The 18,800-nt window shown below is 26.4% G+C and overlaps 1 protein-coding gene across 1 annotated transcript; it reads left to right on the top strand.

Moving 5' to 3' along the window:
* The first annotated feature begins 1,727 nt into the window (after positions 1-1,727).
* LOC114414531 (probable serine/threonine-protein kinase PIX13) lies at positions 1,728-5,322 on the top strand. Its single transcript, XM_028378820.1, has 6 exons — positions 1,728-1,990; positions 2,142-2,380; positions 3,439-3,574; positions 3,676-3,812; positions 3,914-4,037; positions 4,764-5,322. The coding sequence occupies exons 1-6, from the start codon at positions 1,933-1,935 to the stop codon at positions 5,177-5,179; spliced, it is 1,110 nt and encodes a 369-aa protein (XP_028234621.1). The 5' UTR covers positions 1,728-1,932; the 3' UTR covers positions 5,180-5,322.
* The last annotated feature ends 13,478 nt before the right edge of the window (positions 5,323-18,800 follow it).

Consider the following 18,800-nt stretch of genomic DNA (forward strand, 5'->3'; position numbering starts at 1 on the left):
TTAGCACATACTCATATACAAAGTTTTTTTTTCCTCTCTGAATCTGTGTTTGATCTAAAGGAATTAAAGATATGTGAAAATGAAAAAAAAAATACTTAAATTAAATTAGAGTGTAAATGTGTAAGATTCACGTTAATTTTTACTATTTTCATCCCAAATTCACTTAAGAAATTTAAACCAAATATTACCTTAGAGATTTGTTATTAGTATTTATTACAAAAAATACTATCAAAATAAATCTAGTATATATAAACGATACTGTACTAGTTAAATTACTCCCTTCATTTCTCTTGTGATTGTAGTTTTAGTAAATTTTTGTTTCATTTTAATTGTTATTTTATAAAATAAACAAATAATTATTTATTGAACAATGTGAGATAATAATAGAAATATTAAGCAGTTTTTATAAAAATTAAAATGCTAATTATATTCTTTATTGTTGTATTACAATTTTAAAACGAAATGATAATATGGATGAGTAAATAATATATTGTAAAATAAAGAAAAGGTGAAACCGAAAAACAAACGAATATCTACATTTAACAGAGTGATAATGGTCAATTGTATAAAGAAAAAAAATGATAATGGTCGAGATTCGCAATAATATCACATTGCTATTACATTTTTGTTCTTTTATAAATAATTTTGTTCTATTTTTTTTAACAAATAAAAAACTAATATTATTTTTCCGAGTTGACGGGAAGAAGTCTTATGTGATGTAACACGTTATATAGCTGTACCTTCTTTGCTAATAAAATTAATGAGACCTGTTTTCGTCATACTAAATTTAAATAAAAATAAATTATATATTAATAATGTAAAAAAATTTACACAATCATTTAATCATAATTTATTAGATATGATAATTTATTAACTTTTAAAATAATTACCTTAAAATAATTCAAGTTTTATCATAGACATTAAACTTATTTAAATATAAAGAAAATTTACACCAATAATATATGAAAATTAAAGTCATAATTATATTTAAATATTAATTATGTGTATGCGTATAGATATATAATAATTTTACTTCATAACGTGTAATGTAGCCAAGTCCGGTCTTGACTGAATGGTTTAAGAGGTCAAGGTCCTCGGATCTATTCCCTCTCGTTGTTGAGAGGTTGAACTAGTTCAACGAACCATTTTTATATGGGTCTGCTACAGTATATGATATTTACCAATTCAATTTTTAAATTTAAATATGTGGACGGACAGTAACACCAAGTATTGAACACCACTTAGCTTCCATATAGAAGGTTTTGATTTCACTTTCGTTTCTTTAAATTATATGAACACGAAAAACTTGAAAGATGTGTAGCCCAAAAAAATGTTCTAAGAAAGCAAGTGTTTGTTGATCTGGTCCATGTCCGAGAATGAGGTTACATATAAAAGCTAGAAATTTACGAATTGTTTGAAGAATTTGTCTAGGCACGGAGTTCCTCTTTGGCGCGAGACACCAACGTGTGAATGTTCAGTGTTGATGACATTGCAAAAAGTCTTCTTGGAAGAGGGCCATGTCTGATTCTGATATCTTATCCCGGCCCACGAGGCTCTTCAGCGTGACAAAATATGGGGACTCAAATGTTTCATATTTCACAAATCCGAATTGCAACCAAATTGCCTCAATAATTTCCAGGCCACACGTGGGAAAACAAAGAAGAAACCAAGTGTGGGACTATTTAATTACAAGCTTCAAGTCAATAATCGAGAGACAACAACACATACAAAGAAAAAGTCAACAAGTACTATTCTTCCTTTTAATTGCCTAATTAGATCTCTCTGCCACGGCTCTTTCTTTTCAATTTCTCCTCTCTTTCGTGGAACGCCCTCACCCTTATTATATCATAACTCAGACAACCTTGTTAACTTCATTTTCAATCATATAGACTTGTTCAGTTGCTCCCTTAGTTTTAGTATCACCACTTTATCATGCTCATGGGAAACTGTTTCAGAAAGACCACCAATAATCCACGCCCTTCTCCCCCAGGTACACATATGATTATGCTTGATTATAATCTGATATATACAATTAAGTGTGTGTGTGTGCATCATTCACATAAAATAAATTAACCCCTATTTATTTTCCTAGCTAGCTAGCAAGCTATATAGTTTCAGTTAATCCCTTTATGTTCTTTTAGTATCTGCGACCAGAAACTTCAGACCAGACACGAATCTTATAAATTACACGTTGGATGAGTTGAAAAGTGCGACCAGAAACTTCAGACCAGACACGGTCCTAGGCGAGGGTGGTTTTGGACGTGTTTTCAAAGGGTGGATTGATAAGAACACCTTCAAGCCCTCAAGAGTTGGTGTTGGAATCCCCGTGGCTGTGAAGAAGTCTAACCCCGATAGCCTCCAGGGTCTACAAGAATGGCAGGTATATATGTTCCTTTTTGCATTCCTCATTATTCCTCTATCATGGTGATTCAATGTATTTGTGTTTGTCAGTGCGCGCCAAAAGGATAAAGTCTTTACTATTCATGATTGTGGCGTACACTAAGCTAATCTTTATGCCTTTTTAACTAATTTCAATTTATATTGCATATTTTTGCATCTAAGACAGATATTAACAAAGATCAGAAGATTCCTTGCTGAATGCTGAGTTTAGTATATAAAAGATACATAACCCACCTCAAATGGTGCCGGCCGGTTACTTAATTTGATAGTGGCTTCAATTGTGTCTCCACTTAATTCCAGAAGTCCATGTTGAACAAAAATCGTCGATTTCTCTTACCTCCCTCAATCATAATTAGTGTTACATTTGTCACATTTGTGATGGATACAGTTGATTGATAAACACCCATTAGCATCCAAATCTCATCATACCAACAAGTTTGAGTCTAATGAAAAAAGGTTATTTCAATCCACATATAGTATTTAGTGTGTTTTAAATAAGATTGTTTCCCATACATATATATATATATATATATATATATATATATATATATATAAACAAAAGAAAATCCTTAAGACATAGTTAATTAAAAATTTGTCTTAAATAATTATAAAGTTTACGTTAAAGTTTATCTTGGACTAACAATATGAACTTTTTATTGGTTGTGATTCCAAATGAAAACAATTACCAAGTCTTCCATTGCAAGAATTGATCCATGTGTAATTACTTGGACTAACAATATGAACCCATATTTGTTTAATGCATAAAAGTAATATATTGTGAAGGTCAAGTATCACGAGTCATATAATATTAAGGGGTCAAGTCTTTCGTTGTTTGGACTGCTCTATTTTACTCACTCACAAGTCTTTAATAATTAAGAAAACAAAGTAAAAAGTCTTCTTACAAAAAGTATCACTTATGCATTTTTATTGTAGTTTTTAAAACCTCTCTAATGTAATTTTTTTCTATTATTAATTCTTTGATGAGTGTTGTAAAAACACTTTACAATATTATAATATTTATGTTAATATTTGGTGCAGAGTGAAGTGCAATTTTTGGGGAAATTCTCTCATCCAAACCTGGTTAAACTTATTGGCTACTGTTGGGAGGAAAATCACTTCCTACTCGTATACGAATACATGCAAAAGGGAAGCCTTGAAAGCCACCTCTTCAGAAGTAGGAAATCCAGCAACCAACATACATATTTTGTGACAGCAAAATTGATATAAGGGTTTTTGTTTAATTAATTAATTGATCGTGTTGCGTTACACTTGCAGGTGGCCCAGAACCTCTTTCATGGGATATAAGACTCAAGATAGCCATAGGAGCCGCCAGAGGTCTAGCTTTCTTGCACACATCAGAAGAGTCTGTCATCTATAGAGACTTCAAGTCCTCTAACATTTTGCTTGATGGGGTATGTATATGTGATGATCAAATCTTCGAATCTTTTATTGAGACAACAATATATACTTGAATTTTTTCTATTATGTGTATTGAGGGGTTTTTATTTATCAGGATTTTAATGCGAAACTATCAGACTTTGGGTTGGCAAAGTTTGGCCCCGTCAATGGAATATCTCACGTAACCACGCGGGTTATGGGCACCTATGGTTACGCAGCCCCAGAATACATGGCTACAGGTACCATGCAATTTGCTTCCTCTCTTTTCTCACACAAAGACATAGTAATGTGTGTGTTTGTCGTTGCATGCGCAAGTGTCTCTGTGTGCGTGCATTTTTCTCTCTGCGTGCAAGTTTGTGTATGAATTCATGAGTGTACACGCGTGCTGGCCGGCGTGCGAGATTTTTGATATATTACTTGATTAAAAGTTTAATATGATGTATCATGTACCAAGTAACAATTCTTCTTATTATGAGGTAAGAGATACTATAAATTCAAGTCAAACAACATATGAATGATAAAGATTAAAATTTAATTAAGGATCACATAATAAGTTTTAAAAGTTATGTATATTCTTTTAATTTTCATCTTTCATATACGATTTAACGATTTATATTTGTAGTTTTTATTTCTTATAATAAGAAAATTTTCATTTGATATGCTCTCATGTGTTAGAGTCTTAATTAAAGAATAATAATTTTAAATTGTCAAAAACTAGTGTTTAAGTTCGTATGTTTTTTATTTTTATTTTTAAAGCTATTGTTCGTATTTGTTTTACTATTTTTATCGATGTCAACTAACTTGGAATGGAATGATTAGAAAAGTGAACTTGATTATTAGGAATTGGGATTTTAAAACAAATTTTCTAAAATCATAATTTGTTCATGTTTGTTCCTCCACAATAACAATATTCAAAAAATTCACTATATATTATGATGAGAAATTTATACATTCAAAATTGACAGGTCATCTCTATGTTAAAAGTGATGTATATGGATTTGGCGTTGTTCTGCTAGAAATGCTAACAGGTAGGGCAGCTCTAGACACAAATCAGCCCGCGGGTATGCAGAATTTGGTGGAGTGCACTATGTCATGTCTACATGACAAAAAGAGACTGAAAGAGATAATAGACCCAAGGATGAACGAGCAATATTCATTAAGGGCTGCATTTCAAATAGCTCAACTTGTTTTAAAATGTTTAGAAACTGACCCAAAGAAACGACCGTCTACAAAAGAGGTTTTGGGAACCCTAGAAAAAGCTCGAGCCATAAAATACAAACCCAAAGGAAAGAAAGTCTGTCAAACAAGTCAGCGTCGGTCACCATCGATTCATTACAACAATGGCTACCCCAAATCACGAACTAATTCTCCTCCACAATAATACACTATCTACCATTTATTTTTCAGTTACATTGTTAGTCAATTTCTTAAGGATTCAATAAGTCTTCAATTATACTTTATGTGCATATAGGTACTTTTTTTTAGTTGTAAACTTTTAGAATGCATGTTCAAATTTATAGAATACTCAGTCCTATTTTATGCAAATTATGAAATTTATATTTTATTTACTTGATAGATAAAAATTTCAAAGAGCAATGATAATGATATATGAACACTCCTATATCACAAATACTTTTTTAATATTTTATTTTTATTTTTTTCATTCTATCAAATCGTATCACTTATAATATATTCTTATCTCTCTTCTCTTTTCTCTCTCTAAAGATGTCAAATAATATATAAGTGTTTTATATCTTTATGCAATCCCAAAACAATTTGACAAGGTAAGGATAAATTTGACACCTAACAAATATGCTTGTTTTATTGACTGTGATACACACAGAAAAATAAACCAAAACAAAAATTAAAAAAACCCAAGTTATATAATTTTAGTTCACAAGTAGAACTAATTTTCACACGAGGACACACACTAAGACTTTCGACAATTATTTCTAGGTTTTCTCATAATTGTTGAAATCACACGTTAAAACAATTTACTACCTAGTTTTGATTTTTTTAATTTTTAATCCATAATTTTTTTCTTCTGCGATTTTAATTCTTATATTTTAAAAAACTAACTATTTTGGTTTAATATTCAATTCTGCTTACTTTTTTATATTTTTTACTTTTTTATTTATTAAATTATTTTTTAATTATTAAATATTAATTTTCACCCATCACAATAATAACACGTTATTAGTTAACCATTAAGTTAAACCGTCAACGTATGCAAAATAGTTAATTGTATCAAAATTATGAATTTTTTAAAATTTAAGAACTAAATTCATAAAAAAATAAAAAAAATCTGAATCACATATCAAAAATTGAAAGAAGATTATAATTTAGCCTCTTAACGTTAGTGGAAAAAGACGTCCGAGGTACTTGTCTATCACAATTTAGTTTAATTTTTGATGAATTGTTGAAACTTAAACAAAAACATTGGGACTTACTATTATGTGTGTTTCGATGAAATGTGAAATTTAAAACTACATATATATTTTAAAAAAATGCAACCTTTTCAATTTTAATTAAAAAATGACAAAAATGTTTGAAATTAATTAAAATTAAAAAATACACACATATGAAGACGTGAGCATGGCTTGTAAACATAAGATGACAAAACTTCTAATTAAGTTAGCTGTTAATTTTTTGGTCTTTCTACTTTTATAATATATTTTTTATTAACCAGGCATATTACAGAGACATTAAAGCTTTTCCATTTTTTTCTTATTTTTTTGTAATAAAAAAATAAAAGGAAAATATTTTTCTTCTTCTCATTTTTTATATTTTTAATTAAAGTATAAAAAATAAATAATCAGCTCATTTTATATTATTTTTTATCATGTCTGTGTGTACAACATTTGGGTCTTTGTCTTATGGCATTACAATATTTTGGACCTCTTTTGGGCCTTCTTAGTCGGTTGTGTCGGTTTTATAGTACCTTGGACCCAAAAAACTTATAGTTGGCTCTGACAGATTCGGCCTTGCATTAAGATATGGGAAATTTAATTCAACAGAATTTAAGTCGAGGCTAGAAAAAGATTTCCCGACACCTCAATAAATTAGTTAACAACAACGGGACAATAGAAAACCTCTCATGTCTGTTTTTATTTTATCTTTTTAATCTTTTATCTATACAAAAACATAGGAGAATTTCGACCCAACAGATGTTTGATAATACACATTTTTATGTCTGTATTTTTGTATAAAAAAAAATGTGTGTTTTATTTTTGTATGATATATCTTTAGGGAAAATAAACGATAAATTTTAAGTTTAACTAAATTTTAATTTAAGATTAATTTCATAGTTGACCTAAATCATCCAAGTTTAAAGATCTTAGAGTCCTAATAACAATCAGAAACCCTAATTGAAGTGATTAAAAAAAAGAAAAACTACCTAATTATAAACATTTAGATGAAAGTGAACTAAATTAAGAATTTGGAAAATCTTCTGATAAAGGAAATTAGACTTCAATAGACTAAACTAAGAAGTTAGAAAACCGTATGATAAAGGTAATTAGACTTCAGTGTACCATATAAAGAAGTTGGAAAACCGTATGACAAATGCAAGTTAGATAAGAAATGACAATCTAATGAAAATGTTGGTTAGGAAAAAAAAACTGCTTGGATAATGAACTTTTTTAGGCAGAGAATATGCACCATGCAAAGGTTATGATTAATATTTCTAAAATTAGAATCATAAAATTATCAATTTACAAGTCAAATTACGGTTAAATCAATTTTCCAAACAAATCTCAATTATTAATGAGAATATTTACTTTTAAAAGCCATTTGATCAGTTCAATTGCTTTTAGTTATTTACTTAAAGGGATTTGGTTCCTCCAAAATGATAGGCGCACATTAGAGGATAAAATATAATAATAATTATTAATTAAAAAATCAATGGTAAAATTTATGATAAAATAAAATATAGTGTACCCTTCACTTTAGATGAATCAAATCACTTGAAAAAGCTGGTGCATTTTCGTGATAGTTACACGCCTTCGGCCTATGAAATTATATAATTTGTAGGGGTGTTTTATTTTCACCCTTCTAAATTTAATATTTATTTTAATTTTATTTATTTAGAAAAGGAAGCAAAGGGGGCTGAGGGAAAAGGTTCATTCTATATGAATGGTTTGATTTAGGGGTTTTAAGTGTGTAAATTGGTTCAAGTTTAGAATAAAATTAAATCCAAAATAATTATATTTAATTGGTTTGGTTTGTATTTTAAATTGTTTTTTGGCAAACCAAACCAAACCAATATTGAATAAAAAGATTATGATATGAACTATGGTAAGCTTGGTGGATCACAGCAGCTATGACATCTTCCACTTGTTTCTCCTTTCACAGTTTCCACCAGTAACTTGTAGTATTATCCAACTATCCAAGTATCCTTAAAGGACAGCTTCCACACTTTAGTATCGGTTACATCATTTAACCAAACTAATACTTTGATTTTGTAATTGAAAAACATTTTATTTGTGTCACCAAAATTGGGGTCTATTAACCATAATGGCATTGTAGTTAGTTGTTCTCAAACTCTCATCCGTATAAAGAACGGTTTTTTATGGTCCATGATGACGTTTGGTAGAGCTTATGGTTTAGTAAGTGCTCATAGCAGTTTTTTCGCTTCTAAATGCCACCTTCTCTTTGCTGTTGGGTTGTTTTCCAAGTCAGTGTTCCATTATAAAAGAAGGTTCTTTTGCGTGGGTGAACTTGAAATCTCTCAACATATTATTACTCGTCAGCTTTAATTTCCCAAACTCATATTTTCACATTGGTTCCTCCTCCCTTAATTGATAGTTGGTTGGTGACTTTCCTGGTGTTCAGATTAGTGGAAATTGGAAACTTTAACAGTAAACCAAAAAAATAAAAATGGAATAACTGTATTTTGATTCAATTGATTGTGTGTTTGCTTTTAAAAATCTATTTTTGGAAAGAGGTGGAAAATAATAATAATACATAGCAATTAAATCTGAACTGAACTCAAATATAATATAGGTTAAGATTTTTTTTTATATTTTAATTTTTATAATTATAAGATATAAATCAGTTATTATAAAAAATATTTAAAATAATAATAATAATAGTAAAATTCAGTCAAAAAAATAATAAAATTACAGAATTGTTAAAATATAACTTAGTTCATTCTTAAATTTTAATTTTATGATTTATGTTATTTAGTTCTTTTTATATATTATTTGAATTAAATATAATTAAAAACTTAAAACAGTTTAGAGATATCTTGAAATAAAAAATAAAAACACTGAAAATAATATTATTTTAAAAATTACTCTTATTAAATATATTTTATTTTAAAAAATACAATATCACTTTAAATAAAAAGAAAGATCAATGAATCCCTTACAGTCAATTCATTTCTTTTCACTACCAAGACATTAAAATCCCTTACAGTTAATTTGTTTTCGGGATCAAAACATTGAATAACAGGATGATTACCTTTTATTCAAGAGCAAATTAAATAAGGGATTTCACTTTTTATAATTTTCTTGTTACGCTACTTTTTATAAATTGCTTGTACATTTAATAACTTTAGTTTCTAACTTATAAAAAATAGTTTTTTTTGCAGATTTAATAACTTAGTTTGAAAATATATAACTATTAAAAAAATATATATAAAAAATCAACATCCAATCATGTACATGAAATGAATTGTTTACTTTTTTATCACGTGGATTCTATTTTTTATCGAGTAGTTTTGAATTTACTATTTAATAAAAACTGGCACACTTTTTAATTGAATTATGTATAACGTTCCCTAAATTCTTAAGATTATTTTTTTAATCTTTTTATACGTGGTAATCAAAGTTAGATAATAGATAATTTATAATACCTCACATTATGCTCAATAAATAAATTAGACTTTTTTTTCTTATTTTTCATCACATTATATACTATGTTAATTACTATTTTTCTCCTTTTATCTTTTTCTTCTTTATTGAAATATATACTCTTTTAAAAATGAAAAACATGTTTTCTTTTCTAAATTTATATAAAATCATATTTTACGTCAATGATAATTAATATATATTTATCAATTTTTATGATAACAGGAAATTTTTTGTTTTAATTATTTTTTTTTATCATTCTTCCTTTATAATTAATTAGTACTTTATTTTGTATTCTAATTATTTTAATGGATTATAACGATTTTTATAGCAAAAAAGTATGGCGTCTTGTCTTTTGTGTCCATCTTCATCAATTATGACAAAATTGGACCTACCAAAATTAATAACATGATATGGAAATGACAAAATTGAAACAATATAGAATATCGAAATTAAATAAAAGTCAAAACATGGAACAAATAATGCTATAAAACAAAAGTACTAAAATTATCTTTTTAACTAAAAAGACGTATATCATTGTCACTGCGTAATCAGAGTGATTACGAAAATATATACCCTTTCCTTTTAAAAGGTAAAATTAATATTTTAACTATCTTAACTTTATTTTTATTTCATCAGTTCCTATTTTTAACGTCATATTTGGATAATTTTTAAAAATGTGCCATAGTTCAGTTTATTTTTCGGCTTGTTTTCTTTAATATCTTATGTGAAATTTTGAAAAAGTCCTCTAATTATCTTAAATATTTTTTTGACATGTTTTTTACTTGGAAACAAAGACACCCTTTAGTTAAAAGGTGAATTTCCACCATGGTGGAGTGAAATTCAACTCAGATATCTTAAATAAAATTTTATATTCAAATTTTTAAGATAAAAAATATAGTTGAAAAAACATAGTTGTAAACTTAACTCAATTTTCACTCACATTTTTTTTCATAAAAAAACACTAATGACAATCAATAAAACTATCCGATAAAGATGAAGTACTAGTATAATTAGTTAATATTTCACGTTGATATTATGATGGTAAAAGAAAGATCAATTTCAGAATAGAACATTACATGTGACTGATTAAATAATTACTGAATTATTATGTTATTATTGAAGATGTAAGATAAGTTTCTAAGGAACAGAGATAAAATAATCAAAATTAGGTTAACATAATATTATTTATGTTGAGATGAACATATTCATCTTAAAATTACCAAAAAAAAACATGAATAAAGATGAATAAATTTGAGGTACTCTTGATGTATGTTTATATTGGAATTATGGATAAAATATTTTAATTAGTTTTTAATTTTTTTATTAATTGATAAACAAATTTAGTACAACTATTAATTTAGCCATTTTAAGTGAGGATATTCAAATTAATCCTCTCTTCGGTTGTGTTTTTTTTTTTTTCTTTCTTTCTACTAAGGCAAGATACAAATCTAACGGGCATAGACTCCCTTTTTAGTACTTCACCGAGGAAGAAAGAGATTAGGAATTAGGTTGGAGAGGACTGAAAGTTGAGAATCTGCTTTTGTAAGGGCGTGGTTGTGTTGTGTTGGTGTGTATGCGCCTCTGCAGCAGCGTGTGGCGATTTGCATGATCAAGGCGTGTAACTTTGAGCTATAAAAATATATTATAGGTAGTAACATCAGATGAGAGGCAATTATGACGGCTAATGGGTCCTCCAAAAAATTTCCATATAAACAACCCAAAAGCAAAATGGCCCCATTATTATAAAGCGCTACCACTCACAATTCACCCCTTTCACACTTGTCACTGAAATCAAATGAATAATATATCACCAATTCGCTTACCCAACACCTATTTGAAAATGAGTTCACTAAACCAACCAGTCATACATAGTAGTAGTACGTACTTACTTACTCGTCACTGGTCGCGCAATGCGAAATGATATCGAGTAAGGTCCCACGTCTAGAATCTTACTCCTCTTGCGCCTGCCTCCACTTTCACACTCACCATCATTAATCCCACTTACTTAGCTCCCCAACTGTTAACTACACCACTTAATGATTCAAATCTTCTTCTTTTACTAGCAGCCTGCTACATGATAGCCTATCATCATATCTGTAGCCATTTGCTTTCACCATCTCAATTTCCCTCCCCTGGCCCCGCCATGCATAAACTACACATTCCCTTCTAGCCTGCTACCAACTAATTAATTTTCCACATTTAATGAAGGCCAATGCTAATAAATACTATATTTTAGATGTTTTTTTAGAAAATAAAATTATACTCCTACTACATATAGTAATTATTAAGACTAACCATATGAATCAATTGACATCTAATTATTTTAATTTAATCAATAATATCGAATGTGAACCTTAAACATATATAATTGTTAAATGTTTAGAAGAATTTTATTGATTATAGTATATTTATCTGAAGTAAACAAATATTATTTATTTTTAAAACACTAACGCTAAAAGCTAAAAGTTTTGAAATCAATACATGCAAGCACATCAAGTTATTGTTTTTATTTAGAAAAAAGAATCCGGTTCTTTGTATTGCTTTTAACTTAGGCACTTCTTGTGCCAATTTTTCTTTAGTATATTGTTTATTTGTTTTGGGCTTTCAAAAAAAAAAATCCAAATTAATGATTAAATACTTCAACCCTCCACGAGAATACGAGAAGCGTCGGATCTAAAGCACTTTCAAATTATTTTGCTTTTGGATGCATGACACTGAGGCATGGACATATATGGTGCACAAGTAAACGATCTAGATGTGATCGCAGAAGCGGAAAGAAGTATCAGCACGCTGATTAGCTATGCTGTGATTGAACAAATCCAAGTCACTCCATAACATTGTGAATATTTCTCATGATGGATATGTCTCATGTCTCTGGCCTTCCTTTCAGAAAATCTAACGATGAATACTACTATTCTATTTCTAGTTTATATTTGTGGAGGGGAATTGAAGGTAACTCGGTAGTCCACCTTTACACACTACTTGAATGTCTGTCTTCAATAAGGTAATTAAAGTTGATCGATCATCCATGCACTCCTAATATGCATGAACAGAAAAACCAATGTCAATAAGAAATGATGATATTGGTAGCCTCAACAATACGACTAAATGATGACGAATACTATGATTTCGCTAAACGTGCCTTTTTGTAAACCGTATTTTTTGGCGTTAGAGGATCTATATTTCTTGTCATTAATTTATAACCGTTGCAATAATAATTGTAGCGTTTTTATTTATTTATAAATAATACCTCTTTACTTCACAAAGATCATTATGTATAATTGATAAAAAAAAATCATTATGTATATATATAATAAATATCATTATATATATTAATAATAATCACACGCAGAAAGAACGTGAAAACATAGTTCAAGCCCAGCATAATTGATCATATAGATATTTCCATAGTTTCTTTTTTCGTCATAAAGAAGCCGGTCTCTCTAGCATAGGGGTTTTTCATGAGAAGATCGATTAATTCATTTAATTGTTTAATGTTCCTATCCACAGAATACATCAACCGGTATACTATATCAACTAGCTAGGATAATAAATTTGAAATGCATGAGAAGATGGCCTTGCCTCAACAACACTAATTTTTTCTTTGCCACCATAGACCATACATTTCTCATGATCTCATCCCACCCTGTGACAATATAAGTGCCTCATCCATAATCTTGTTCTAACGTCAATTATGAATTCTGCATATCGTTTACGTTTACCCGACATGTTATCGGGACAAGCGAACCAATATCATATCGATTCCAGCAAGCAAATTAATAATATATCATAAATTCCATTATTGATACGTTAAAGATGTTTCTTGCGTGAAGTATTGGGCTAATCAGTTTCAAAATAAATGTTATGAATTACATATATAACTCTTAATCATACGCGCAATGTTGTATGATTTCAGAATCAACCCTTTCAAAGTAAAAGTGTACTGTGTAATCATTAGAAAAAAATAATACGTCTGTCAAAAGAGAAAAAAGAATACGTACAGAAGAGCATTAGTACTTATAGGTTTTTTATTTAATTACCCATTTATTTTTTATAGTTTTTAAACTTGTTTTTTTTTAATTCTTATAGTTAATAAATAGAATTTTTAGTCATTGAAATTTATATTTTAATTTTTAAAACGTTTCTTTCATTAAAATTCTTTAACTAACGGATTTTAATGGAAAAACCTCTTAAGAATTAAAATATAAACACAAAAATACTAAAAAAAATCACTTATTAATCATAGATGTTAAAATAAATAAATTTAAAAGTATAAAGAATAATTAAACTTTTTTTAGAGGATTATTACTTATAGTTAAACAATATTGAAGAATTTTACTTCATTTTAACCATATCCCATTCAGGTGGTAAAGTTTGCTTCTTTTTTTTTTTTACTTGACAAAAGGTGGCTTTGATATTTTATTCCTATAGACCACATGTATTCTCATTCCTCCAAATAGAAGGCAGTAAGAGTTATCTATTTTATTTTTAACGATTAGAATTGTCCGTTTTATTAAAAGTTGTTGTATTTGTTATTGCTATTTTCTAAAAATTTAAAATACAAAAATATAAAAAATAAATTTAAGTTGATGTAAATAAAATAATTAAAAGGAGTGAAATAAATGAAGGTTAAATAAATTAATTAATTAGTAAATTCAAAATTAATAAAAATGTCATTTGAAATATTTGGTAAAATAAATTTAGGACAACAGAGATAGATGGAATTTGGGAATAAGAATGGAAATTAATCTATATGCACTATTTTTCAAAAAATTCTTTTTTATCTTGTCATAAATAAATTATAAAATCTGTCCAATAGTTTTTTGTTTTGCTAAAATTTGATTTAAAATAGAATGGAAAGAGTAATTGATAAAAAGTACTCTGATATTTTTTTTAGGGGATACTGTGATATTATTTTAAATCTTCAAAATGACAAATAAGTAAAAACATGTTTCTAAAAAAAAATCTGACAATTATAAAAGGACTTGTGGAAGTATTTGCTGTAACTTCCAAAACCAGAAATCAGGATGTATAATCTGATTAAAATTTACTACAGGAAAGAAAAAATCTTGTGCCCTTAGCAATTGATACAAGAAGTTTGTGTCTTCCTATTGTTGGCTGATTCTTATTTGTAATTATTTTTTTAAAATTGTCTCCGATTCAAGACATGTCTTTTTCGATCACCTACTTTGCTTCACAAGTTCCAACTATCAACAACATTGGATATACTAGTACTATAATATAAGGTAATTAAATGTTTGTAACAAGCTATTTAATTGTTTTAAGTAATACGAGTATTTCCTCAGTTATTATTTATAAAATACAGTCAATTTTTTTCTCATACTATAAGATTTTATTTTACATGCATTAATTATTTTTTTACAAAAATATTTAAATTTTTCTTTCTCCTATGAAAATTAATTAAATAGATTCTTTATAAAATTAAAAATAAATTTTAAAAAACATTAAAATTATAAACAATTTAATGTTAGTAACCAGAGATAAAAGGGGCGAGCAGAGCTCAAGATCCCCTCTTGAAAATTTTCATCTATATACATATATATTTTTAAGTTAATCAATATAAAATTAATTTTTTGTGTTACTATTATAATAATTATTAATTTTAATTAGTATAAAATTATTGGTTATTTTATTACAATAATTAAATTCATAACTAATATAAAATTATATAAAATTAATTGTATGCTTGTTGTTATTATAATAATAATAATTAAGATTATCATTATTTAATATAAAAATTAGTTTCAATTTGATGTATAAAAATAGTAATTTTTTGAAAATTATTATTTATTAAAAGTTAAACATTTAAACAATTATAAAGGAAGAAAAAAAATTCAACCTCCCTTTACAAGGTTTTTGAATCTATCACTGCTAACAATTAAATTAACTAACTTTGATAATAAGGATAAATTAATCAATTATGTCATATAATTCGGTCCTATATATAAAAAATAAAATATAATATTTTTTATTCCTAAATATAAAAAACATAAAATTATTTTATTGTTAATTTTTTTCATCCTAATTAATTGTGAGATCTATTAATGATTGTATTTTTTTCCCATAAAAATGAATGCATTTATTGAGTTGCCAAATAAAAGAAAATATACTCATTGGTGGATTAAATCTTACTAAAAATTATGTAATTTCACGAGTCTTACTTTATATTTAATAATTTTTTCTTTTCTTTTTTTGACTGGAAATAATTTTTTCTTATCATTTTATAATTTGTAATAAATTTTAACCAATAAAAAAATATATGTTGAAAAAAGTATATTATTAACTCGTTTATAAATACAAATAATAACTCATACAACAATTTTACAACATTATTTTTTGAGTTTATCCTTTTCTATCACTTATGATCTACTACCTCCATCCCTAGATATACGGCCTTTTTTTTTATAAAAAAAAATTGTTTATCTTTTCTTAAGATTTTTTTTTCAAGTTGTTTCTTGCAAACATTATTTTTATCAAAAAATTCATAATTATTTTATAATAATAATAATAATAATAATAATAATAATAATAATAATAATAATAATAATAAATATTAAAAGATTAAAGAAATAGCTAGCACACATTAATTAATTAAATAAAAAACAATTAAGTGAAAAAATGTAAAATATACCAAGTCCCAATCATTTTAAGAATAATTTTAGAAAATAACTCAAATTGTTAAACAAGTTAATACTATTAACTAATTTAATCAATTTTTTAAAGAAAATAAACCAATTTTTTTAAAGGATGTGATTTAGTTAAAAATATTACAGTCAGATACTATATTATTAGCTTTGCAATCTCATCTGAGCTGTTAAATTAAAAGGACATATATCTTCGTATTTTAATATTGCCCCACGTATGTACTTGATTCAATGATAATTTATTTATGCCTTTCAATTTTGTGTATCCATAACGAGATAAAAAAATTCAAAATATGCTGCCATTACTTTCATGATAAGAGTCAGATGGAGTAGTTCCCTGGGAAAAACAAAAACAACGGTCGATCTATTTATTGAGATTAAAAGAAAAAGAATACAAGGGGATGGAATTTGACTGTCGTATAATAAATAAGGCGTATAATTGCGCTTCTGGTTATTTTTGTCAATTTTATTATGCTATGTTGTATATATACTGGTATCTATCTCGTTTAAAGTGTGAATTATTCTAAATTTTATTGATACTTGTGTGATGTGTGATATGTCCGATTCTTATAAACAAAATAAAAAAAGTGTTATATTCTAATAATGTTTATACATTCCCTAAAAAGCAATGCTTATATATTTTTACGGTATTTTTTAATCATTTTGTCTTATTTTTATTTTTATTTTTCTTTTTCATTGCATCATATTATTTACAGTATTTTAATTTTCTTTATTTTTCTGTTTTCTTTCTCCCCCTCTATCTCTTACACCCTAAAAATAAAAATAAGTGGTCATTTTCCTTGGTCAATAAGCCGCCATGTAATGTCTGCGATCGAAATTAAAACAATTTCATGTTACTATCAAAATTTAAACAATTTTCTCTTACATAAGCATGTAAAAAAAAATAAAAAGTTCATGTTACATAAGCTATATTAGTTTTAAAAACGTCAAACAAACAAACTTTGATAAGAGATATTTGTTGCTAAAAAGTCAAATAAACATATTATTTCAATTCCATTTTTATCTGTCTATTATGAAGAAATTAATAAGTATAGTATTTTTTTCTAATAAAATAATTGTGAGTTTCTTATTTCATCCCTGTTCCTTTTTTACTTTACAATAATTACATAAGACATAAATTAATAACAAAAACAGACTTGGGATTATTTTGCATTTCATTTCTTAATATAATAACAATAGTTAAAAAAATTATAATCATATAATAAAAAGTTGAAAATGTTTAAACATAACTTTACTAAGAAAAATAATAAATAAAGTTTAATCTTAGACAAAATCATTTTAATTTTTCCAAACAGTATTCATTTTTAAATACTAGAAACAAAATTTTACATATAACTAATTATATTTTTTTAGTTAAAGTGAAAAGTGATTGTTCGTTTCATACATGGTGTTATCTTAGTGAAAATATAATTTAAATAATAATTGATTATATTATCTTTCCATGTATCATTTTAAATAAGGATTATAATAAATATTTTTTTAATAATTTATAATATACAATCAAGGGTGTGTTCAATTTTTTCATAAAATTTTATTATTTTTAATTTATGGAGACTAAAACTAGTTTTATATTTTTTAAGGACTATATTAAATTTTTTATTTGACTTATTTTTAATAATTAATAATACAATGCTTTTATATTATCATTATCATATAATTAAAAACTATCACATTTAGTACTAATTAATTGATTGTATAAATTTCTAATTAGTTGATTGTGTCTTTACATTGATATTCATAGTATGCATTATTTCATTATTCAGAAAAAAAAAACATTCTCTCATCCGTCCCTAATTATAATAACTTTTATATTTTTTTTTTGTCTTTTTTATAATTATTTTCTAAGTTGATTGTGTCTGTACATTGATATTGATAGTATCTATTCTCTCATTATTCAGAAAAAATATATTCTCTCATCCGTCCCTAATTATAATGGCTTTTATATTTTTTTTCTGATTCATAGATACATTAATTTTTCCCCATACATATCCTTATTTAATTATTTTTTCTTCAAATATCAATAAAAAATAATTAATTTGATAGAGAGATAAGAAAAAAATAATTTTAAGATAATTATATAAATAATTGATAAATTTAATATATAATTAACTAAACTAAGTATTTTTATTCAATTATACTCTTACGATTCTTATAATAAATACTTCTTTTTCTAATTTATTAACGGGCACTTGTTAACAAAACTTAAATTAAATATTAATAATAATACTAGTAAATAACATGTCTATTTGTTTTAAGGAATTCAATAAGATGTCAATCAGTTAAAAATATTTAATGCATTATTTATACTTGTAATAAATTCACCCTTTAACGAACTCATTTAAATTTAATAAATGAATCATAGTATAATACTGTTCCGTAAAGCAAAAAAGAACAATATTTAATGATGGAAGTTAAGAAAAGTGAATATTTTAACATAAATACTGCCCCCTTAAAATTCGCA

Source organism: Glycine soja, chromosome 6, assembly GCF_004193775.1.
Source record: "Glycine soja cultivar W05 chromosome 6, ASM419377v2, whole genome shotgun sequence".
In the NCBI taxonomy this organism is placed as follows: domain Eukaryota; kingdom Viridiplantae; phylum Streptophyta; class Magnoliopsida; order Fabales; family Fabaceae; genus Glycine; species Glycine soja.